General features: G+C 36.9%; 1 protein-coding gene across 2 annotated transcripts; it reads right to left on the reverse strand.

Moving 5' to 3' along the window:
* Positions 1–399: 399 nt before the first annotated feature.
* stac (SH3 and cysteine rich domain) lies at positions 400–24,875 on the reverse strand. 2 transcript variants are annotated; one of them, XM_057344492.1, is made up of 12 exons: positions 24,582–24,875; positions 20,001–20,355; positions 12,997–13,026; positions 11,193–11,293; positions 8,466–8,547; positions 8,275–8,381; positions 7,379–7,460; positions 6,761–6,828; positions 4,478–4,572; positions 2,542–2,593; positions 2,087–2,224; positions 401–1,986 (listed from the first exon to the last, which is right to left on the reverse strand). In XM_057344492.1, exons 1-12 carry the CDS (start codon positions 24,687–24,689, stop codon positions 1,888–1,890), a joined length of 1,317 nt encoding a protein of 438 aa, XP_057200475.1. In that variant the 5' UTR covers positions 24,690–24,875; the 3' UTR covers positions 401–1,887. The 2 variants fall into 2 exon arrangements, with proteins under 2 accessions (XP_057200476.1, XP_057200475.1); XM_057344493.1 differs by lacking the exon at positions 12,997–13,026 and having other exon boundaries at positions 400–1,986.
* Positions 24,876–25,649: the final 774 nt, after the last annotated feature.

Here is a 25,649-nt window from a genome sequence, read left to right on the forward strand (position 1 = left end):
ATATATATATACATATATAGAGAGAGAGATGAAAGGGATAGTTCACCCAAAAATGAAAATTCTGTCATCATTTACTACATAAATGAAACCTGCATGAACCAGTTTGACCTTCTTTCTTCTGCAGAACACAAGATCAAGATCTTGAAGAATGTTGGTACCAACCCATTCACTATGGTCCCAAAACCAATGCAAGTCAAAGGGTGTTGTTCGGTTACCAACATTCTTCAAAAGATATTCTTTTGTGTTCTGCAGAAGAAAGAAAGTCAAACTGGTTTGAAATGACAAAAGGATGAGTAAACGATTACATAACTTTCATTTTTGGGTGAACTATCCCTTTAACAACTTGTACCTGTCTACCGTTAATGTGACACAACTGTAATAAGAGCACAGCACAATAAAATCAATAAATAAACTTTAATTCTGTACATAAAATATCTTCACTGTAATAGCATTACTGATGCTGTAAAAATTAGACAACTTCATTTATCTCAAGTTAAAATAATATAAATATAAATTTACTGTAAAGAGTAAATGTATGGCTCTATAAGACATTCTATTAAGATTATGCATCATTTAAACAGACCAAACATGATGCCTATACTTTCATGACTAGACCCAAATAAAAAAACATTCAATTAGAATCTTTACTGTAAAGACAGACAAAATCTTCTTCCAGACATGCCTTACTAGTGCAGCATACACTATTTTGCAAGACATAAACAACCCTGGTCCAGAAGCACCTCTTGTTTGTAGTTTTTTTTTATTCACATATATCATTCAATTAAGATTCAGTTCTAAGTGCTCTGCTTGTTGTATTGTATTCTAATGTTTGTGTAGTGTTAAAAATGAAAACTAAACGTGCTTCCGGACCAGTTTACATCTTGCAAAATGGTCTATATATCACATAATTATCTGCCATACATACAGTATATGCTGCAACAGAACGTTTCTTCAGTGTGCTTCAATTACTTATTAATATTAATAATGCAAACATCAAAATGATTTTGCATCCCTAAAATAATATAAGATAATGTTTGGTTAACTTAATTATAACATGACAGGACATATCATAAATTCAAATCAAGACAGCGGTGACAATTTAAGATCATTAAATATATAGGTCTTTCCTATAGCTTGGCATGTTTTGTTTGATGACATTGCTTAATCAAAGCTCCAGCAAAAGAAAGCATGTCTTTTCCTACTGCTCCTGCTTTGAATTAAAAGCCTTTGTGGCATAATGTAACATCTGAAAACACTCAGAATCTTGACACAGCTGAGATCTGTTCATTGCTCTCGTGTACTTCTTTTCATCACAGCACCGTACTCTGCAAATACAGGTTTAATGAATCTAATTCTCAAGTGTCGCTGACAGCAGCAAAATAGTTACCAAAAAACCTTCTGCACATTTATTGAAAACAACACCTAACATACATTAGATCAAAAAAGACACGTAATCAGACTTTAAAGAGTTACATATGTTACTTTAGCAAAAAAAAAAGAGTTTTGATACAGTAAACAGTTTGTAATGAAAACTGCTGCAGTACATGACCCTCTAGTCTAGACTAACCTTCAATAAATGAAATACAGTAAGCAAAAATTCTCTCAAACGAAGAAAAATAACCAAAAGACACACGGTTCATGACAAACACACACAATTCCTTCTTTTGTCAGTTTCCTTTGAAGGAAAAAGGGTTAGAACATGAGCGTTCTGATCCCACCTGAGCGTGTGTGTGTGTGGTTACACTAGACAAATCCACGAATCCTCTTGGTACATGTTTCTCCTGAACCCCAACAGTCACAGAGGCAGTGCTCGAGCCATGACCTTGGAAAGTTCCTTTGTTTTCCATAACCTTTTTATCTACTTCCGCATCAGGCTTCAACTACACTTCATTTATTCTCCAGGACATCACAGGGTACGAATCCTCTCTTCTTCCCACTGGCTACACTGATGAAGCCGTTGCTTTCATCCTCACTGCTGACACAAATCTGAAAATATAAATTGTGTTTTGTGATGATACAAATGTGTCTGTTTGGTGGTGGGAAACGTAATGATGTCTATCAACATCAAGGCTTTAAATGTACTCACTTGCCCCTCCTTTAGGGTAATCTGCCCTTGCTCCTTACAGCCAATAAAGGTTCGGTTACATCTGAACACCCTGTCGCCCGCCTTCACCTGTTGTGTATATGACACTGGGAAAAAACCTATTCTGTCGTCGATCACACCCTAGAAATGTTAGGATATAGAAGAACAGACATTTAAACTTAAAAAAACTGATTTTAAATGATAGTTTATTTAGAGCGATAACTACTTGTTTCACATTTGAGCCTGTACCAAAATCACCAAAATCCATTCGTATGCACATATTTATTCTAAATTGTGTGACATTCAGCAGTGTATGTGTAGATTTTGTTTTTATTTTTGAGCATTGTAATGTTTTTTTGTGAGCATCATTGTATAAATAAAGTTTTATGTAATAAAGTTTTATCTCTGGTGCCTGTTCAGGATCTTTTCTAATATCATAGGAATCTGTAATGTTTTACCTTCCACCAATCGTCATTAGAATCATCAGCCACGATTATTCGATCCCCAGGTCTGCAAGCACATTTAAACACATTCAGACAGATTAGGACATCACATTCTTTTTCAATAGTAAAAAATAATTTAGTATTGAAGTCTGTGATGATAGGAAATACTGGTATGTTGTGATAACCTCAATACATGAGCCCAAAATAAGACTGCACATGAAAACGGTTTTGAAGCAATAGTCATTTGCAGCCCGGGCTTCCTGGTGAGATTCAGAATCAAAATTGAATCTTAGGAAATTACATTTCAGATGTGAGAAAAGAAAGAAGTGCGAATGCAGACTCAAAGGATTGGAAGAATTTCATCAGTTTACTGTGCTTGAGCATGTGAGGGGCAACAGCACAGCGGTCAGACTGAAGGTACGCTGAACAAACTGTTTAACCTCTGGCAAATGCATTAGTTTATATGTTCGTGTAGGTTTATGGAAGTGAAGGAAAGCAGGTGTGTCTTACGGGAGGCTGGCAGGGCACCCGCAGAATTAGGCAGAAACCTCCACAGATTTTTGAAGAATATGACTGGCGTAGAAAAATATCTACATATGTTTATCTCCAGTACAAGCTGTGTTTGTTTGCTAAATATTTAAAGGACCAGTGTGTAATTTTTTGGGAGGATCTATTGACAGAAATGCAATATAATATAATGTACATTACTACAGTATGTCTTCAGAGATATATAAAGATCTTACATAATGAAGCGTTATGTTTTTCTTACCTTAGAATGAACTATTTCTATCTACATACACCACGGGTCCCCTTGCATGGAATTTGCCATGTTGTTTCTACAGTAGCCCTAAATGGACAAACTGCTCTTCAGAGCGTGTTTTGTATATACGCTATCTCCTTCGACAAAGAAGCGAAAAACATGACGACATCTTAGTACTGTGTCAGCCACCATAGTGCTTCGAAAGGGAGGGGTGGAGTGAGCCGTTGGTTGCAATTCGCAACCTCACCACTAGATGACACTAAATGTCATTCACTGGACCTTTAAGCTAGTAATATTGACCTCTACCAAAAGAATGTATTAATCTTGACTGTTTGACACATTTCAACAGAACATAATATAACAGTCTAGCAAAACATGCAACCAATCTACATTTTCATCAAAATTCAGGTCTGCATGCTGTTGTCGAAGTAAATAAACACGTAGCGTGTATTCTGCATATAAAGAAACCCTGAGCTGGTCAGTACCACAGGAAGTTATCCACTCACACCCAACAGCGTCCCCATGACAACTTATTGCATATCCTGTAAGGGATGGTAGAAGTGGGCGGGGCAGGACGAGATGCAAGAAATGATCATGTGATACAGGTGTGAAAATACAAATGTTGCCACTGAATAACTTAGCACTGCTGTGTGCATGTATGTGTTGTGTGTATGTGTGGGGAGGATACAGGAGTCTGTTACACGTCCTACTGAGTTCAATATAGCATCTGCTGTTGATACAACAAATGAAAATAAAATATCATATAGAAAACAGGCTTTTATAGCTTGTATCTACTATAGAACGGATAGTAGTTTTTTTATCAGTTTAGCCATCTTTCTATCTAGAAACTTATTACAATATTAGATACATCTGTACAATAAAATAATTATAGCATGTATTCAATAATACCATGTATTCTATTTGTTTTCTAATTTACTATTTTTACATTTGTGACTACTATCTGCACTCATGTATTTGCAGTAAATATGCTTTGCAACAATAGAAAATTATGAAAATTAGTACAGAGCCCTAAAATTGACAGGTACTGCAGAAATAAATATGAGTTGAATTGTTTATCTGACTCTGAGATCACCCAAACATTTTTAGTAACATTGGTAATATTCCAGATTAGGAATATGTTTGTTTGATCTGTAAATGTGTAGGTGTGTGTTTAGCTGCAGGGATACTCGCCTCATTTCCAGGTCTTGGCTGTCTTGCGGGGTAAATCTGAACAAAGCCACATAAGTATTGAGCTGCAGAAGGTCCCTCTTTAAATCTCTGTTTGACTACAGTTTAAACATACAGGAACGTAAACAAGAAGAGGATATTTACAACTCAAACCAAATCTCAGATCATAAATGATTCCGAAAAAGTGTGTCAGAGAGACTGGAGCTAACTGTTGCACGTTTTACTCCAGTGAATTTCTCAGGGTCATGACTGATGATGGAAAACAAAACGATACATTTCATTAAACGCTCCCACAGCTTGTACTGGAACATACTGTCACTCTGTATGTGGTAAGTTGTCAAAATGTGATTTTTGTACAGTCAAGTTGTGCTTTGTTGTAGAAGAAAACTATGCTTTACAGTTACACTCTGTGCCTTGCTCTTGGGAAATCACGAGTTTGCGGAACCCAGCAGTGTACAGCATGCACAAACTGGCCTCATAATATTTCTGATGTGATTAAATCCTGATGCAGACCCATGAGTGAAGGAAGTACAGCTCACTGCCTCATCTCAAGATCACACAGAATTGTATTAAAATTGTGACTAAGCTTCATTATACAATGCATTTTGCTCTGCCCTGAAATATCCTGATTTCTGTCTCCAGCACTGCAAAAAGTAACAAAAAGTTGACCTGGGACAAGTTGTCACAGGCAGTTGTAACTCAATGGTTGAGTTAAATGTGGGAAGCTATTATAGGAAGCAGTAGTTTTATATGTTGGTTCAGGAGAGAAAAACATTTTGTAATAGCGTAAACAAGCACAATCAAGCCACACCCACTTGGTTAGATTATTTTTGTATGTTATCTTTTATAGTTTTGTGTAAATATATTTATTGTGTAGCATAACACAGCCATGGAAAAAATTAGGACCATGTAAAAATCATGTTTTTTCATTTTAAAATTTACTTGTGTGTGTGTGTGTGTGGACTTGGTTTTTATATGTTAGTGGGGACCTAAACCTGAATGCACACCAACACATGGGGACTCGTGTCACTGTGGGGACCAAAATTGAGGTCCTCATTAGCAAAAAAGCTTATAAATTGTACAGAACGATAATTTTTGAAAATCTAATAATGCAAAAAGTTTTTTATGATCTTTAGGTTTAGGGGTTGGGTTAGGGGATAAAATATACAGTTTGTACAGTATACAACTCATTACGCCTATGGACTGTCCCCACGGAGATAATAAAACATACATGTGTGTGTGTGTGTGTGTTCATGTTTTTATATCCCGGTGGGGACCTAAACCTGAATGCACACCAACACATGGGGACTCGTGTCACCGTGGGGACCAAAATTGAGGTCCCTTTGGTCAAAAAAGCTTATAAATTGTACAGAACAATATTTTTAAAAAATCTAAAAATGCAAAAAGTGTTCTATGATCTTTAGGAATAGGGATAGGGGATAGAATATACAGTTTGTACAGTATAAAAAACATTACGCCTATGGACTGTCCCCACGGAGATAGTAAACCAGACATGTGTGTGTGCGTGTGTGTGTGTGTGTGTGTGTGTGTGTGTGTGATCAAATTTGTTTCATTCTGTGAACTACTATCAATATTTCTCCCAAATTTCAAATAAAAATATTGTGTCTATTTGCATTTATTAGCAAAAAATGAAAACTGGAGAAACAGGTCAAATTGCTATGTATTTTTTCAGATCTCAAATACTTCAAAGAAAACAAGTTCATATTCACTTTTAAGAAAAACAACAGTAATATTTCTAATATTTCCTAATGTATTTAGGAAAAGTTCAAAAATGTTACTTTAAGATGGAGATGAGCCTCGATTTTATCACAGTTTTCTTGTGTCTCTTTCACATTGCTGTTGGATGACTTTGTCACTCCTGAGGTTTGACATTGTTGAAATTCAACAGACACTGGACTGGAATGGCCGCAATACATCTAGAAATGCTGATTAAATGAAAATTTGGAATGTCTCTTAATTTTTTCCATGTACATTCTATCCAAAGCCTGTCAAAGGCCCTATAACATTTAAAGCACACTGTGACAACACACCCCATTGTTACATAAACTGCATTTGTTTTTCTTGCACAATAACAGTGAATATTTTTAACCGCCTTTTTATAGCCGAAACATCAAGGTTTGTGACTGTACAGAAACAGACTTGCCTACTGACCTCAAAAATATTCACTGGAGTAAAAAGTGTGCTCTGGTCTCCCCTACAAACCAGAGACTTCATAAACCTGAGATTTAATAAAGAAAAGACGAACAACCTTTTGCAGATACTTACAGGGGAGTCTTCTGATTTCATCTCAGCAACATGAAAAGGTTCTGTTCCATTCTCCAAAGGTGTAAAAACTAAAAAAACATAAACATTCATTTCCAAATCTGATGTTAGATGTAAGAGTCATGACAGAACAAATCTTGCTTGTTTTTTGATCATTACATGAGCTTAAATGATTAAAGGTGGTGTAGTGGGTCATTGTTCAGGGAGGTGGACTGATTAGCCCAAAATACCACCATTTCTCGGTCATGCTGGCACTTATTTGTCACCAGAGAATAAATATCCCAGCACACAGTCATGGGTTAATGAATTCACTGAAGCTGTGGGAGATGAACTGGACGCAGCCTTGATCAAAGCAATTCATCTCTTTGATACCATATAACAGTCTGTCCAAACAGCCGTGTTTCATGTTAGCAAAGGACAAAAGTGCTGATGAGTATGAACAATGTCTCTGATCATGTGTATGCGGTTTGGGATTTAAAGGGAGGGTAATGAGATAGATCAACAGATTTACACTGGTTGTATAGGTTCATTAGGATTTTAGTAGGAATCTTTGACAGTAAAATACACTATCATTTCTTTAATAATAAAAGTGCACGATTTAAAGACCCTGAGAAATCTCACCATTATCGCTGGGTTTCCTGGTAAGTTGAGCTCGACTGCTGTGGGCGGCCTTCTCTACCTGTACCTGAGCAACATCACTGGTCTGAACAAAAGAATAACAAACATCTATTCTATTACGTTGCAATTTGAGTACAACATTTGGCAGAAACGTATAAGTTATATACATTTTATTAATACATATTCCTGAGAATCAAACAATCCCCTGTTAGTCAATCTACAGTACAGACCCTAAATCTATATTTAAATATGTATTTGTAGCAAATAGTGATACTTTAATCTTTCTTATTCACTTGTATTTTCACTTTATCAAAGCTAAGTAATTCAGTATAAAGGAGCGTCATCCTGTCATTTTGTGTCTACTCCTTCTCTTTGATCTCATTCTCTCCCTTTTTTGGTTATATTTGCTTTAGAGAGGCATTATCTAACATTGACCATCACTTCCTTTCAGGGCGTGTGTATGAGCATGTGCCTGTGTTTGTTTCAAGCCGTAAAACATCATATCTGGGTCCCTTCAGATGAGCTGGTTCTTTTACAACTGTAGTAACTGCACATGGGGTGCTTAAAACATTATTGCACAATCAGTTGTAAAGACCTATTCAAATTTCCACAAATCCTGCTTTAAAATACACTGTAAAAAATTTCAAACCTGAATTTCATTGCACTGTTTTGACTACTTAAAATTAAATTATTGATGAAAAAAGTAGAAACTAAATTAAATTAAACCAAGAAGACCGTTATAACATATTGTGATAAGCAAGATAATTGTTATTAATAATAAGACCCATTTTTAAGAACCCACCCGAACCACTGATTTATTGCACTAGATAGAACAAACATTCATTGTAATAATTGAGTTAGTCAAAAAGGTATCAAAAGGATTGATCTGCGTGTCTTACAGAGTTTCTCTGTGGTGATTCTGATCCACTGGTCCGCTTGGTCTTCTGTGCCAGAGAGGTTCCAAATCTTAGTGTCTCGTAAACTGGGTCAACTTTACTGCCACAAGCTAGAATACAACAAAAGACCTGTCAAAATACTACAAAATAAAACAGCTGATGCTATGACAATGTGCTCATGTCAAAAAACTCACCAATGGGCATAACCTCTCGGATGCAGCCAAACTGTTCCTGTATTAGCAGAGGAGAGCTTGAATATCTCCGAAAACCTTTGGGCTGCAATAAAACAGAGGATTGAGTGAGATGCGTAGTATTACTACACACCGTTCATGCAACCAGACAATTTCAATACATGCAGACAGTTAAAAAATAAACACTTTCAGTATTCAAATCAGAATGCTGAAGCATGCATGCTCAGCTTTCAGAAAGTATGCCCTTATTTGTATATGCTGTGTTGAGTTACTAATACAGGGTATCTATGCAATCTACATCACAAATCTGCTTTGAAGGATTCTTCATTAGCCACTACTGAGGTTGGAGACCAACATAAGCACCACTCAAACCCGGAGAGAAGCTCTCTCGTGTTCGTACGTCACATTTCTCCAAGTGCATCATGGGATGAAGTGAATGCTAATAATTGCATTTAACAAACGCGAACGATGCCGGTGAAACACTGAAATGACTCACACGAAAAGGTTTGTTTATTTAATCACCCAAAAGAACAACAGCTCTGCCATGCAATGTTTACTTGCACATAATGGAAGTTGTTACGTTTGACTAACAGTCTGGACTCAGCTCATGTTGTGCTGGTAGTAAAACTACACTTTTGAAAAGCACTTGTAGCTCAAAGGTTCTCACTGATCCGCCAGGCCAACAGAAATAAACAGTGTTTAAAAATAGCACCCTGTCCACTTATAAGCAAAAGTGGAACTAGAGACAAATCCTGTGGGGAATTGTTGTCTTTTTTTAATCCTGACCCCCCACAGCTACATTTTCCATTTGTGAGAGCCCACTACATCACCGGGAGACTCGTTGTTCCAACCCACTAAACAATCTGAAGGCAAAGGACAAACATTACATTTTCCATTTCCTGTTGATGATCTCATCCTGGAGTTCTAGTATCAAAAGCTCTCATTTATCTAATAATAAAAAACCTTTCAAATGGTGTCGCGACCTCAAAATATATTGTTTTATCAGGGCTATATGAACTGAAATGAGTGAATTCAACAAATGTTGTCATGCATTTTAACATGGACGCTTACAGCTGTCTGGCACTGGGCGATCAATATGTTTTTTTAATAGCCCATTATGTCTTCCAGATGGCATGACAGCTCATATAATACTGCTGATATGTACACAATATAATTTTACCAGTTTTGCTGGTACCGATAAGTTGTTAAATTTAGATGAACAGTATATACAGCTGCTGTCCTTTTGAAACCTCGTATCATCATATCTTCTGATTTGTATTTTTTGCCATAAATCATTATTATTTATCACCCTTTATGTTTGTCAGGATTTTTCAAATATATAACCAATAAAAAAGCATTAAAAAGTGCTTGTCAACTTTGACAACATTGTCTTTAATGATTTAAAAAGCACAGTGTTTTTTCATTTGATGAAAAACAGTGAATTTGGACATAAAAGGTTTTAGAAGGACAGCGTGTCATGGCTCTGCCTCACTTAGTCATGTTTTTCTTGGTCCTGTGGCAGAGTCATGACAAAGCCTTTGGTTATGTGTGGAGAGAAACATATTATTGTCCTTTTGACAATAATATGCGTTCTCTCCAGTGTCTTGTCATTGGCCCCGCCCCTCTCATTTCATGTATTGCTTTCCTTCCGTGTCTAATGTTTCCCACCTGCCCTTGCTCGTTATCCTTCGTTTGTCTTACCTTTAAATGCCCTCATGTTTCTTTGTCTTGTGCTCATGTATTGTACAATGTTACGTATCTGGATGGCCTGTCCCTTGCTTGTAGAGTGTCCTGTCCTTTGCTTGTAGAGTGTCCTGTCCCTAGCCGTGCCCGTGTTCTGTGAGTGTTGTGTTCTACCCTTGTCGTGTGTTGAGTTAAGACGTTTGGTCGTGTCCTTTAGTTTAGTTTTTACTGTTCTTGTTTTCGTTTTGCCCCCTCGTGGGAAGTCTTTTGTTTTGTATTCAGCTCTCAGTTCTGTTTTCCCCATCGAGGGTGTTTTGTTTGTGTTTTTGTTATTAAAGTCTTGTTTCATTAACCCCTTCACTGCCTGCCTGCATTTGGGTTCTTTCTTCCACTGTGATTCGTGACACAGTGACGATACACAAAATTCACAGGGTTGGGTCAAAATATACACATTTAACAGTTGGAAAATGTTTGCTTTCCTACATTTTTCAAAATACCTTCTTTTGTGTTCACCAGAACAAAGAAATTTATAAAGCAAAATTTCCTACTATGGTAGTTTATAGTGGCCAAGAAGTTTTTGTGTGCATATCCCAGAAGAGACGTGACTTGTACCTCCCCCGAGTATGCACTAAGGTGTTCGGAAATCAGAAATGCATCCTTCCTATGTGTCTCTCTCTCACACACTTACTCATGTGCACGCTAGAGAATCATTAGCATTCATACTCACACCTTAATCCACAGAAGAGAAAGACAGACTGATGAATCACACCTTCAAATCGACAGAAATCACACAATCAAGAGTAACATATTCTAACGCACACAGCACAAACCCACAGCTTCACTTGTAGAGTGATATTAGGAATTTGGTAGATCTGCAACTTGAAAGCGTTAGATTTTTAAACAGTATCTTTTTTACTAATCCACTTTATAGTGTAAACAAATATTTGCCATCACTGAGTTTCCAACAATAGCAATTTAAAAATATCACTAAAAACAAACAGCGATATACAAAAACGAATATTTACAGAGATTGTAACAAAATCTTACCAGTTTCCCCATGCATTTCTGCTGTCCAACTCTATCCAGGCACTTGTGGTGGATGCCCATCTTGCAGGCCTTGCATCGGAGACCCAGTTTAGCGTTGGGGCCTGAGGTCATATTCACATTTATATCCAGTTAAAAAATGAGGAGACTTAATGAACATACAGCAAATGCTCTTTGCACAGTGTTATACTGCAAAACAACAGCAAGATATCAGTAAAAAGACATCAGAGAAATGTCTGACAATTTTGTGAGGAATATTTTGATCAAGGACAGTAGTTTGTATTCATTCTAGTTGTTTCTAAGAAGCAGTGTCATGTGTTTTACAGTATGTGCACTCGAGTCAACTCCACAAAGATCTGTGCTGGATAGTTGTCAAAGTTTTAATGAGGGTTTGAATATTACGGGGTGCCATTCTGCAAGTGTTCCGGTTGTTGGTCATCTCATTAAAAAAGGGAAGCTAAAATTCAGTGCCACATTTGTCCAGGCAAGTAAACAGTTTCTTTTGTCTAGAGATGAACCATTATGAGTGGATCAGCCAATTATGTCTTCACAGTTGCCAGAAACACCTGCAGAACCTCATTAGCATTATTAGTACTGCTGGAAACAGGCATATGCGGATGTTAATGCTTAGCTGAAACAGAAACAGTTGAAGACAAACAAAAGCAAAGCATACAGTTAAAGGATGGATGACATAGACTGTCTAAGAAAGCATCACTTGAATTCTGTTCTTCTGTTTTCTCAGTTGTAACACCTGATATCACTACACCTGCTGCTCAGCACATTCATAGTTTTATTGATTCAACTGCATTATAGAATGACTTGGAAAAAGGGAGGCCAGTACTAAATGTGCCACGCAAGTGTTTGATCTAAATCCTACATATTGAAATCAATATGTAACGTGTCATTTCTATATATAAATTAAAGTTTACTATGCACCACTAAGCTTTCGACATTTTTCTTGTTTCATAGTCCTCTGTACTGAGTCTAGGAGAGGAAGGTTATACATGTGTGTGCTTGCTCTTCAGATATTTATTAAATATTTTTTTGTAATATTTGAAACATTTATGTTCCTTTAAGGGCAGAAATATTGATATGCTCCTAAAATAATTTTTATAAAAATTTCTCAATCAAACTGCATAAAAATGTAAACAAATTAATAACTGTATTGACAAAGAAAGAGCATTCTTGCATAAAATGAATGCTTTAACCTGAATTTAGCACCTCCCACTTTAATCTACCCCACACTGACTCCTCCCACTTTGCTAACTCAGGCTAGTTTCTTTATCTCCAAGATCCACAGATCAAAACATGTTGATTTAGGTTGTATATTTAAGTATAAATCATATTTGCAGGTTTCCAAGTGCTTACAGGAAGAATGTGTTATTAACTGTAATCTTTTACACAAGACAAACAGCTTCTTCCTGTCACACTCACTGATGCATTTGTGAGTAATCTGCGGGTAAATGAGAATTAATTAGACCCAATTGCTTTCAGAAATTAAATGACTGTCTGTGTGGCATAAACAGGGAATAAATACTAATTACCATAATTACTGTTTAATAAAGTCACCTTCACAACTGCCTCCCAAGACAGAGGAGCAGAACTGACAGCAATTTATTAAGAGGACATCACCTATCAATAATAACCCCATGAGACGCTACTTCACCACGTACATTTTTCTGAGAGTGCTGGACAGGTAATAATGAGAGCAGCAGCAGGGCGAAGGTGGGTGGGTGGGGTGGGTGAGTGGGATTATCTATTTTGCTTCTGTTTCTAGAGGAATCAATTCATCATTAAACAGACTTACCAAACACCTTGCCTGCTCCCCCTTGGCAAGCTAAAAATTACAGGAAAGAATCCCTCTAGCATTACAAATATTGCATGCATAAATATAAATTCACTCTAGTTTGTAATACTGTACCCAAAACAGACTGTAAAGAAAATATAATGGAAAAAGAGCATTACAGAGGTTGCAAACACCATGTGTCTTATACGTAGATGGAGTAATTTTTTTACTTGACAAGTTTTACACAATTAATGTTTACAATTGTGTACACTCACATGAGATTAGCAGCTAAATAAAAAACATAAAGAGAGTTCTATTTTACATGAAGTTTACACTTTTACATACAACACATTACATTAATCATGTCAAATTTGCTAATTTGCCTTTTCAGTCTAGCGCATCTCTACAGTGACAAAGATTACTTGAAACTTTTGCTTGTGTGTGATGTTGCATCCACACCGCAATGTGTCAATATAAGATGCCTTGTGCCCAGAACAACATAAAAAACTAATGAGTGCGCCTTCAATATAGAATAGACAAAATAACAAGAACTTTTGTGATTCACCCTTCGTAGCACCTGATGTAAAAGAAAAGGTTTTGTCAATAATCCAATGTGTAACTAAATACTAGAGGTGATAATTATGAGGGAAAAAATATAATGAGACCATTTTTTAACATATTGATTGGCACAAAAACCTAATATGATAAATGAAAATATTGTTTTTTAATAAACCATCAGATGATTAATAGGGAAAAACACCCAGTCACTGTTGTGGGAATAATTTTGCCCCTTTCTGCTACAACAAGCTGCTTCCAGCTATCCATCGATTAATCAAAAATCACGTGCTCGGTCCAGACTCTCTCATGCATTCCTATAATGCTCACTTCAACCTCTAAAAAATCATTAATGCATCTTTAATGTGTTTAACTGTTTAGTGTTGAGTTTTTTTCTCATAGTGACAGGTGCACACTTCTAAAAAGAAATCTAAATTTCCTGTAATCAATCAATTCAATTTATTACAAAATACTAAATTGACACATAGTTCAGTTCATATAGTTGTCAATTACCAATGTTTTTTTTTATAAGAAACTAATTTTAGGTTGCACCAAATTTCACCTGGACCGAATATCTTTTCAAATGTGTCAAACCTCTGTGCACATATATGTGTGAATTCATCATTTAAAATGTGTATTTAAAAAAGGGTTCAGTTGTTTTGACATCCATGAGCAAAAACGGTGATCTCTCTGGATATAACTAACAAGAATATTATGAGAGATGTGGAGTATTATAAACAATTTTAGTAAATGCTTGCAAATTTTTACTATCATAATTTAAAACATTATTTCCCCATACCATCCCACAGCACGTACTGGACTCCTACACGGGCTGTACTCAGCCCACAGGCCGTGTGTTTGACACCTTCTCTTTAAAGGAACACGGGAACACGGGAACGGCGTCCTGTACAATCTTCTAAAGGTCCATGAGATGATGTGGATTTAATTTCAATGTGTTAATGGCATCAGTCGTCCAATGGGATATGAATACACCCACATAGCAAGCCAACCATATTCCAATATGCTAAGCCTCTTTTTATACTTAGCGAAACAGCCAATTTTTATGTCTTTAGAAATAGACGCCTCAGCTACAGCCAAACATGAGGGAACATCAGCATGTAAAATGTCTTGCTTTGCGATACAGACGCTGCTTTCTAAATTGCTGACTGATGCTTCACAATGGGCTTGATATCAAAAATGACTAATACAGGAAACAATTCTCTTTCTGAATAATATCAATGATCACTTAAAGGTCCAGTGTATGAAATTTAGCGGCATCTAGCAGTGAGGTTGCGAAATCACAACCAATGGCTCACTCCCCCCTCCCTTTCGAAGCACTACGGTGGCTGACACAGGATTGTTGTCACGTTTTTGCTTCTTTGCCAAAGGAGATAACATATTTATGAAATGCGCTCTGTAGAGCAGTTTGTCCATTTAAGGCTATACTGTTTAGACAAAACATGGCGAATTCCTATGGAAGCATATTGGTAGCTATTTTCAATTTGAAATGCAATACGCAAAATGGCAATGCAGTATGTAAAATGACAATGGAATTGTGTATTTAAATATACATTTTAAATAACATATGTGCAACTTTAAGTGAAAAATGAAAATAAAAATTCAATTCTATCAATTACATTTGTCAGTTCCTACACTAGTTTTAATATGTTATTTAAATGGATATTTTTAACGCATGAATGTGCGGCTGCAGAGCTGATAAAAACATTAAATCACATGCACACAAATTGGAGCACAAAGACAAAAATTACTTACGTGTTTTTTAAGATTATTACGTGTCTGTGGACGATAGAACTAGTAGCTACATTGCTAGAACATCTTGTAGAGAATTCTCTGCCTTATCAAGCGGTGAACTCGCCTGTTAAATGTCTCATAATCACTATAAGTTGACTTTCTCATACGCGTTTTCATCATGAACACATTCACTATTTTGATTTTTTTGTCACAATATCTTCACACAATCGTTCAGAAATTGTCGTTTTGTGAGACCACTCTTCAGTAACTTCAGTTATCAAGTTACACTGCATTTGTACAACGTGAAAAAACACCTGTCTGTACTGTACTGCTGGAGGCAGTGTAAGGGGAGAGATTATGCACAAATATACATAAACATTGCCAAAGTGGAGATCTGCGATGCTGGCTCCGCCTTCACGCAATGACGCTGTATCGGAGAGGGGGCGTGGCCAGCTCGAAATGCATTTTCAAGTCCACATTGAATTTTGCAACACCCAACGCGCTGTGTGTAAATGAAAATGCAATCCCAAATATTCGACCAGTTAATGTTGATGCATTTAGGGAAAATAACATTTGAATTTTCATTTTGCTACAGTTTTGCTTGACTATCTATCTTACTACTATCTTAAACATATATAATCAATCCAGGGAATGCATTTTCATTTTAATTTTGCAACTTAAAGAGTGTTAAAAACATCAATTTAAATAACATATTAAAACTAGTGTAAGAACTGACAAATGTAATTGATATAATATAATTTTTATTTTCATTTTGCACTTAATGTTGCACATATGTTATTTAAAATGTATATTTACATACACAATTCCATTGTCATTTTACATACTGCATTGCCATTTTGCGTATTGCATTTCAAATTGAAAATAGCTACCAATATGCTTCCATAAATTCCAGGCAAGGGGACCTATGGTGTATGTAGATAGAAATAGCTTATTCTAAGGTAATAAAAACATAACGCTTCATTATGGAAGGTCTTTATACACCTCTGAAGACATAGTTATGTATATTGTATTGCATTTCTGTCAATTAGGGCTGTCACGATTATGTCTCATCGCGATTGTTTGACCTCATCGCGATGGTTTCAGATCATCGCAATTATTGCACATCTCTTTAGAAGACACTAGGGGCAGCTGCAGTGTATCGGCATATTGCATATTTTAGTGTATATATTGTTACTAAAGCATTGTAATACTTGTAAAATGTACCACCACAACACAATCACTTTAAAAAAAAAATGAAAACATATACAAATTACCTGCAGTACAATTTAATATTATTTAAGCAAATCTCAGTGTGAAAACCAGTCTACCAACATTTCATTAACACACAAGTAAAATTTTATTGTAGTCTTGCAAGTGAGAAAAAAACAGACTAGAAGCTTTTCTATGACTGATAGTATTTTAAAGGTGGCTTCAATTCACTCCTGATCAATTTACTTAATTTACAAGTATTTGGTGGTTGTATTATTGACAGGTAAAAGCCTAAACCTTAAATATATGATGACCCAATTTTTCATCTTGGATGTATTTCCAAGAAAAAAACATAGTCTTGTATTCATAACAATATGGTCGTTTCAATCGCTGAATCAAAAATGTATGAGAATTAAATGTCAAAACTCAAAAACAGACAATTAATCATCATAATCGCCAAAGCCCTAAAACAGACAATTAATCGTCATAATTGCAATGATTTATTAGACAATTAATCGTCAATCAAATTTCATAATCGTAACAGCCCTACTGTCAATAGATCCTCCAAAAAATTACACATAGCTTTAATAGCTAAGAGACATCATCTATGCAATGGAATCAGGATCTGTCTATTAAAACATTTCCTATTGTTCAACGGGGGTTAACTTTGTTTAATATTGGTCCAGAATAAATTTAGTTTACTTTTAATCCAGATCTGTTATGACTGCTGCTACTCTGTAGCTACAACAGAATCCCACAGGAGTGAAAACTTTAAACTCCACAAAGCAACCAGCAACAGGTCAGATCTCTCTTGAGCTCGGTCTCAAATAACTCATTTAACACAGCTGAGGGTCAGTATGCAGACAAATGTGGAAAATAAAGGCATGTGATCCTGAAAACCCAGCTGAGGCTGGTGTCCCGATCTCCTGATACCTGATCTAATTGCAGAGATTTGGGTCAATTACACTCGTGCTCATATTTAATCTACCTGTAGAGATTTGGCTCGAACACAGGTGTCCTGATATCTGATCTACTGTGGAGATTTGGGTCAAGCACAGGTGTCCCGATATCCAATCCGTGTGCGGAAATCTCACAGTTTGTTATTTAGTAATGGCTCAGGAAATTGGGATCGGAGAGGCACACGCAGAAGAACTGCACCCTCCACACATTTTACTCTCAGACAGCTGGTGGGATCTCATAAAATTCACCTTCCTGCATTGCACTCATTACAATGCTGTAGGATAATGACCCAACAAATCATCTTCATTCTTGCGTAATTTGGCAACCTGATGTTCCCTGCATGAGGATGGGCCAGGGCTTTATCTGGAGGCCTGCCCTCATTAGTGTGTTCTTCTGAGGGAGTGTGTTAGTGAGGTAAAGAGGTGATGGGGCCTGACAGATCCATATGCCAGTCTGAGACAAGGCAAACACACAATCTCTCACATACGCCCCCAAACTCTATTTGCACACACTAGATAACCATACTAATCCAAACAAAAACACAAGAAACCATTCTAGCACCTTTACACATTTTTTATAACACCTAGAAGCTTTGAGGCTAAATACAATTCAGATATTGTGTCTAAAAAATCCCTCATTTATGCAGCTTGTGTATTTGTGTAATAGAAAAAAATGCACAGGATTAATGTTATATATGTTAATATATTGGTCTGTTGGTAAATACAAGGTTGTTAAGAGAAATCACATACTGTACACACAAATTAAAATGAAACCAAAAAAAAGAAAATTCTGTCATCATAAACTCACACTCATTGTCATTTCAAACCTGTATGACTTTCTTTCTTCTGCAGAGCACAAAAGAAGATATTTTGAAGAATGCTGATAAACGAACAACAGCGGTACCCATTGACTTCTATTTTACGGACACCCACCATTGTTCCGTTATGACATTCTTCAAAATATGTTATTTTGTGTTCTCCAGAAGAAAGTCATACAGCTTTGAAATGACAAGAGGGTGAGTGAATGATGACAGAATTTTCATTTTTGGGTGAACTACCCCTTTAAAAGCTGCACCACTATCTCTTCTCAGACATACTGTAACATTCATAACAATACTGCAATCCACGGACACCTCTACAGAAAATACACGCTAGGTCTATACCTTCAAACAATTTAACTGTCAAATTAAAGAATAAATTCTTAATTTACATAAAACTTTATCTGGTTCGATTCTTCCTGAAGAAAATTTGGGGGACCAACACATTCATCAAATGTTTCCTAGACAAATGTAAATTTGGGACGAAAAACATCATTTATTTTGTATGAGATTGACATTATTCACTGTTCTCTAAATAGTTAAACCATTGTGTGTTGTTGTTTTCATCCTCCGTAGCATAACATCCTCTTAACATGTGGTGGCTGAAGAACAGATGGGCAATATAATATTCCAGACAATGCTTTTATGCTTTCTCATCTATAATTATTATGTTAAGAGATCAAAATACTCACTGCCGTCCAGAGCCGATCCTCTATAAGCAGACTACGCAGGGCCTCGGCACCACCAGGGGGCCCCCTTGAGTACCGAATCAAAAACACTATACGCTATTTTTATAACTTGCAGATTCAACTTTACAGGAATTATTTGGAAATGTATTTTTAATACTTGATTTATTTAATTACTTTAACATACTCGGTCTCGGACATCGTGTAGTGCGCGGCAGGTGATGACATGCGCGTGATGTGATGGCGCACGTTATATGACCATGGTTATAAAACGGAGCTATCCGTCTGTTGCTGAAAAATACACCAAAAACGCGAAGCAAAAGAGCTTATTAATTATTTAGTTTTGCCAAATTATGCAAGTACAGATTTATAAATCCAGTATTTATCCACTGGCATGAAGTTGGTTTGACGTTGGACGTTCGATAGTCTGAATTTAGGGACCGTCTCCAAAGTTACAAAGGCTACACATTAATATACACGTTTCTAACTTCAATAGCATTTAAAGGAATGACTTAGTCACAAAACCAGCTGTACCGTGTCCATGTGGGTGTCACCACTGCAGTACACTGTATTTCGTTTGCCCATGATGATATGTAATTTTTGTGTCATCACATTTAGAGAATTATTGATTTTCATATAGCTTTCTTGAGTAAACTAAATTTATCATGTTTTATTCTTGTTAATCACTCATTTGATTAGTTAAAGTTTTTTTGACAGCTAGATGGTTCCAGAGCCACGCCTTACTTTGGGTAAAAAAATATTTACATGTGAATCAAAATGTGAATTTAATTTTCAACTGTTCTAACTGTCAGTTTAATGTTTTTTGTCGTTTTTAGTTTTTATTTAAGTGTGTTAATTGATTTATTATTTTTATTTCTTATAGTTTACAGTTATGTTTATCTAAATTTATAAACATAACTGACAAGGGCCCCCGCAAAGGTTTGCTTAGGGCCCCCAGACGTCGGGGCCCGGGTCTAAACAAACACACCTTTGATAATTTTGGTATTTTGCTAATCACATCAATATCAGAAAATATGTCCTCTTACCTACAATCATGTGGTTGCACATGTCACAAAAGTGAGGTTTCTTAAAGATGTGCTCCAGAAAGGTGTGCGCGTTGGGGTCCATCTGACGCGGGGCCCGGGACGGAGAACAGATCGTGATGGGCAGGTTTCCCGGGATGACGGGGGGAAGCGGAGGGGGTGGCGGGGGTAAGGACATGGCTGTGGGAGTGGAGACAGACACCCCGATGGTGCTCAGGTGACCCGTGCTGCTGCTGACATCAGAGAGCAGTTCCGTTTGAAACTTCACATCCTCGATGGGCCGCTGGAAAAAATTGTCAGCGCTTTTGCTGCGGAGACTCTTGGTCTTGAAGGAGAGCGAGCGCTTTAGTCTCTGCAGCTGAAAGAAACATGGTAAAACAGAAATGTAAAGTGGGGTTCAAAAGTAGGAGAACCTGGAAGTAAACTGAAAGTTTTAAGATTAGGTAAATCTTAACCACTATTTAAATTTGTGATGTAAAACATATAAACTTTGTACAGAAACTCAGATTTCCTATCTTTCATTAAAGCACAGAAGATAACATACATCATCAAAGATTGCTATTTTAAAACATGTGTAATACATCAGAAACTACAAAACCGAAGAATTTTCATTAATGGTCTCAGACTTGTGGACCCTGCTGTACCAAATAGCATCTGATTCAGACAAAAATTCTTAACCCCACATGCCTAAAAACAACCCCTAAAACACTCAGCTCTGCGTGTGCAGTGATATGTGATGCTTGGCAGGAGTCAAAATAAGGGCATTCACAGAATTTCTGTTTACATTAACGCTCACAGAAACAAGCCCCAGATGATTATAAGAATCTTCATCATATGCAAATGTACAATCAACACAATTAACAGGTTAAAATCACACATTACTGTGGTCATGTTAACACACTGATCATCAAAACACTTAATAAAAATGAGAGAGAGAGAGAGAGAGAGAGAGAGAAAGAGAGAGATGAAGAGGAGGAAAGAGGGGAGGGGAGGGGAGAGAGATGGGCTGTCATTTCTCTTGGTACATAACCTCTTTGCGCACTGCACATTACCCCTGATATCAGTCATACACTGACAGCCCTCTAAATTAGCTGACAACACCCACCAGGATCATCTTTGCCTACTAAAAATGTCTTTTATGCCACACCAACCTGCACTACTTGGTGTAGAACTCTGTACAAATCTGAGAGATTAAAAATGCTAACAGAAAACTCTTACCTTTACTTTCTGTAAACCTGCAGTTGTGTGACACAAATCTAAAATGAGTCCATGTGTGTGTGTTTATTTATACGTATGTCTGTGTGTGTGCCAGACTGTGATGTGTCACCATGTGACAGTTTGAACCGCTCCCATTATGTTTCGACCAATCAGATTAGAGAATCAGTCAACTGTGTTTAGCTGGAATCCGAATGCATTCCAGTGTATGATGACCTATTGGCGTGTGATGCCCTGCAAAGAGCGACCGATCGATTTGACCCTCCCTCACTGCTTCTGTCCGTCAGAGCTCATAATTCACTGCCAACTTACCTTGCTTTTCCTCTAGAAATCTGTGTGAATCACAACAAATAAATCGCATGTTCTAGATATAAAATAAAATTCTGGCAGATATAAAATAAAATATTGTTGCTGTCCTTCCAAAACCTCGGATGTCCACATTTGCTGTATTTCAGGAAATGAAAAAAAACACTGTTTTTTTAAATGATTACAAAGTTGACAAGCACTTGTTAACACTTTTTATTGGTTAGATATTTGCAAAACCCAGTGACAAGCGCAAAGGGTGACTAAAAATAATGGTTTATGGCAGAAAATAAAAGTCACGAAATATGGAGATACAAGGTTTTAGAAGGAAGCAGCGATATATAATTTAGACAGGGGAAACAAAATAATCAATAAAAAGTGCTGAAAAACGATTGTCAGAAGCTAGATTTAAGTTCCATGCTGTAAAACTGTTTGATGGGGTAAATATGGCCTGAAACACGACTGTTAGGAATAGAACAGGAGACTGAGGCTAATGGTTTAAATCAAGGCCATTTCTGCCAAAAAATTACAAATCTTCAACATCTATTATACCAATTCTCCTACTGTCAGCACCAAATGTGAGTCCTGCTCTACCCTGAAGGACAAACTGAGAGATGGAAGCGATTAAGGTGGAAGTCTGTTTAGTTACTCACGCTATTTAGAGACTGAGGGACACATTTTATTGGACCTTCTTTTATTGTGTCACATTTTTATCTTAGTACACAATATTGAACAAAACTGAGTCAGACACAAAAAAAAGACTTTGGATTCAAAAGTTCTTACTAAAGTCGGTTTTATTAGTACAATAAAAATCTAGTTCACAGATTTAACTCAGAGATGCTTGATGGATTTGCAAATAAAAGTTGATTAAATCTTCAAGAATTGAAAAAGAATTATTTTATTATTACTTTTATAATTAGGTTTCAAACAAGGCATGCAACCCATGCAAAAGGATGCTCTCAATCTCAATAAGAACCTTTTACATCTTGGAAATGTGCAAAATGCAATCAGCATTAGAGATGAAATGTTTTTATGAACTTTTTTTCATTTACATTAGAATCTCTCATCACTATTAACAATTAATGAGTACACTCATTGGTGTAAATCCCTTTCTGATAATTGATGGTATAAATATCTTCTACAAAGCGGGTAAAAATGAACTTTTTTTAAAACTTTGATTGAAAAACCTTTGGTTCAAAATCCAGTGTTGAATAAAAAAATTCAAAATCATCGAAGTATGACTGCTCAGAGTAACACTTCATAGTAACACCAATTATTCAAGATAATTTTTACCTCTAAAATGCCAGCGAGTGGACACTAAATACAATTTGTTTTTGAAAAACAAACTTCCTTGGCATTGCATTAGCAGCGCAAATGTCATGTGTTCGATACCAGGGAACACACATAGCAATAACGTATTGAATGCTAAGCGCTTTGGATAAAATCATCTGCCAACTGCATAAATAAAACACTGCTGTTTTATAGCACTTAATCTCTAATAAATAAAAAGCGGTTAGTCCCAAATAAATACATTATGATTAAAGAACAAATAAATATGCAAAAAAGTACTGGCATTGCCTTTCAAAAGCACAATGACCCATCCAACATTTTGCCGAACTCAGGGCCAGAGATGACCCAGAAAAGCAGATGAGCTCAAACTCTGCGCCAACGTTGGTGATGAAACACCCACCCACTACAATCTGACACAATCACATCCTCACTCATGTACATCTACACAAACAACAGGAATGTACTGAAACTAGTCAAATGAATCAACAAAACCTCACATTATCTTTTTGCTGAGTTAAAGTGATACTTCACCCAAAAATGAAAATTCTGTCATCATTTACTCACCTTAGAGTTGCTCCAAATGTGTATAAATTTATTTGTGATGAACCCAGAGAAAGATATTTGGAAGAATGCTTATAACCAAACAGATCTCAACACCCATTGACTCTCATTTTTGGGTGAAGTATCCCTTTAACGTACTGGACTCTAGGGCTGTGCGTATCGATAGTGATACCTCTACTATCTATATATTTTTTTAAATCATGTCATATACATACGGCCAAAAGTAAGTGGAAGTGAGCGTGGCGAAAAATATAAGAACGCTTTGAGCTCTCAGAGCTGATGTGTGGGTGTGCTTTGGTTTTCAAAATAAGTCATAGAGTAATGAGTTATATAAAATAATGCTGTTTGAAGTCACTTGGCTACTGCAGTGCATTAGACAAAAAGTTTATTAAGAAAAGTAACAATGACATTTATTGTGCTTTCACGGATGTGACACCAGCACATTTACAGCACGGATGAACCAGAGGTTTTATACTGCCCATGCTCATTGTTTTAACTGTAATGCACCACAACAGCCAAGTGAGCCACCTTATTCCCCTGTGCTACCCACTTGAGGGGCGCAAATCCACAGTTTGAGAACCCAAACCTCTGATCTAAAGGTCCATGCATCGCACATCATGGCCACTCTGCAGAGGTAAGGGATGTTTTTACACTTATCCTTACAGAAAACCCCGGTGGTGCACAGCATGTTGTATTTCTAGCTCTACTTTTTACATTTTCTATTTAAAGTATTGCAATATATCGCAAATGTGTATCGTATCTAACTACATAGCAATATATTGTACCGTGACCCATATATCGTGATATGTATCGTATCCGGAGGCGCTTGCCAATACACAGCCCTACTGGACTCCCATGAGTCCATACATACGTTTGGCATTGTTGTAAATTAAACTTATTTACTGATGTAAAGTTAGATAAACTAATATTTCCTGCATGTGGGATAATGTTTCGGATTAAGAAATGCGCGCGGTGTTGTTGGTAACGCAACAGATGCGCGTGTACTCTGACGGGACAGCGCGCGCTCACCCATATCCTTGTTTACAATACATTACCTGAACTAAAAATGTCACTGTCCAGCTATCTCAAAGAATCGAAAAATACCATAATGTATACAGCACAGTTAAAGTGAAAGCACGCTGAAATCACGAACTATAAACAGACTCTCCATCGGCGCGCTGTGAACGTTTGCTTTATGAGGTGCGCGTCTCAAACCTTTGACTCCTGCTGGCTGATGGATGTCGGGGACTGAGGCTCACGCTCCTCCCGTTCGTTCTCCTTCCCTATCGGTTCCTCCAGGGGCATGTTGGCTGGCGGAATCATGCTGGTAACAGTTGAAACAGCACCAAATGAGCCGTGCAGTCAGTCTGTCGGGTGAGTCTGGGTACCAGTTACATGTTGAGTTGAGCTGAAAGTTGAAGGGTCTGAATGTAAAATGTCGAACTAGAAATAAGAGAGCTATCTACTTCCCATCAGTTCAAACGTCAGCCTACATAGTGAAGATGCCACCGCCGGAGAATAACTCACTTCATTACAGTCCAGCAAACTGACTAGGTCCGACTGTCAGACGTTGCATCAGCCAATCAGATTCCGCTATGGGAGGGGTTTAGCTCTGATGCTCCTTATTTCATACGAGTCCAATTGTGATTTTGGTGAGCAGACTGGCTGTTCTCACATCTATTCTTAACTTTAGATGTATTCGGAAATTATTAGGACCAGAAATAGATGTGTTAATGTTTCTTGTTATAGTTGTTGTTATGTGATTAAATAGGATCTTTTAAAGAAATGACTGTGGATATTTTGACAAAAAAAAAAACCGTTGTATCTTGTAAATATGAAAAACACTAGAACATATTCCAACTTCAAGGTTGTTGATCTGATTAATTTCCATCATTATTTAATGAATATCACCATATGTGGGAGATGCTTCTGCATCAATATCCTATGAGCTGTTGGATCCGGGGTTTACAAACATTCTGTGGTTTTCAAGCATTCCAGAAATCTCCTATGTCAAATCAGTTAACCCTATCATTTCTTTTCACACACTTGCTAAAAGATAAGAAGGACCAATGTTTTGTGTTTAGTGACATCACATAGAAAAAATGTCCATCAGTTGTGATGGCAACAGATGGCATCTCATTTATATGAGGGAAAGAATATGGGAGCAATGGAAGGAGATGAGGAGCAGAAGGAGAAAGGGCTGTAATTTTCACCCCCAGCTGCAGAAGAGAATGAAGGACACTGAGCATGAGATTGGGGTCTTAATTATAGAGAACTGAAGGG

The sequence above is a fragment of the Triplophysa rosa genome, linkage group LG10 (assembly GCF_024868665.1).
Source record: "Triplophysa rosa linkage group LG10, Trosa_1v2, whole genome shotgun sequence".
NCBI lineage: Eukaryota > Metazoa > Chordata > Actinopteri > Cypriniformes > Nemacheilidae > Triplophysa > Triplophysa rosa.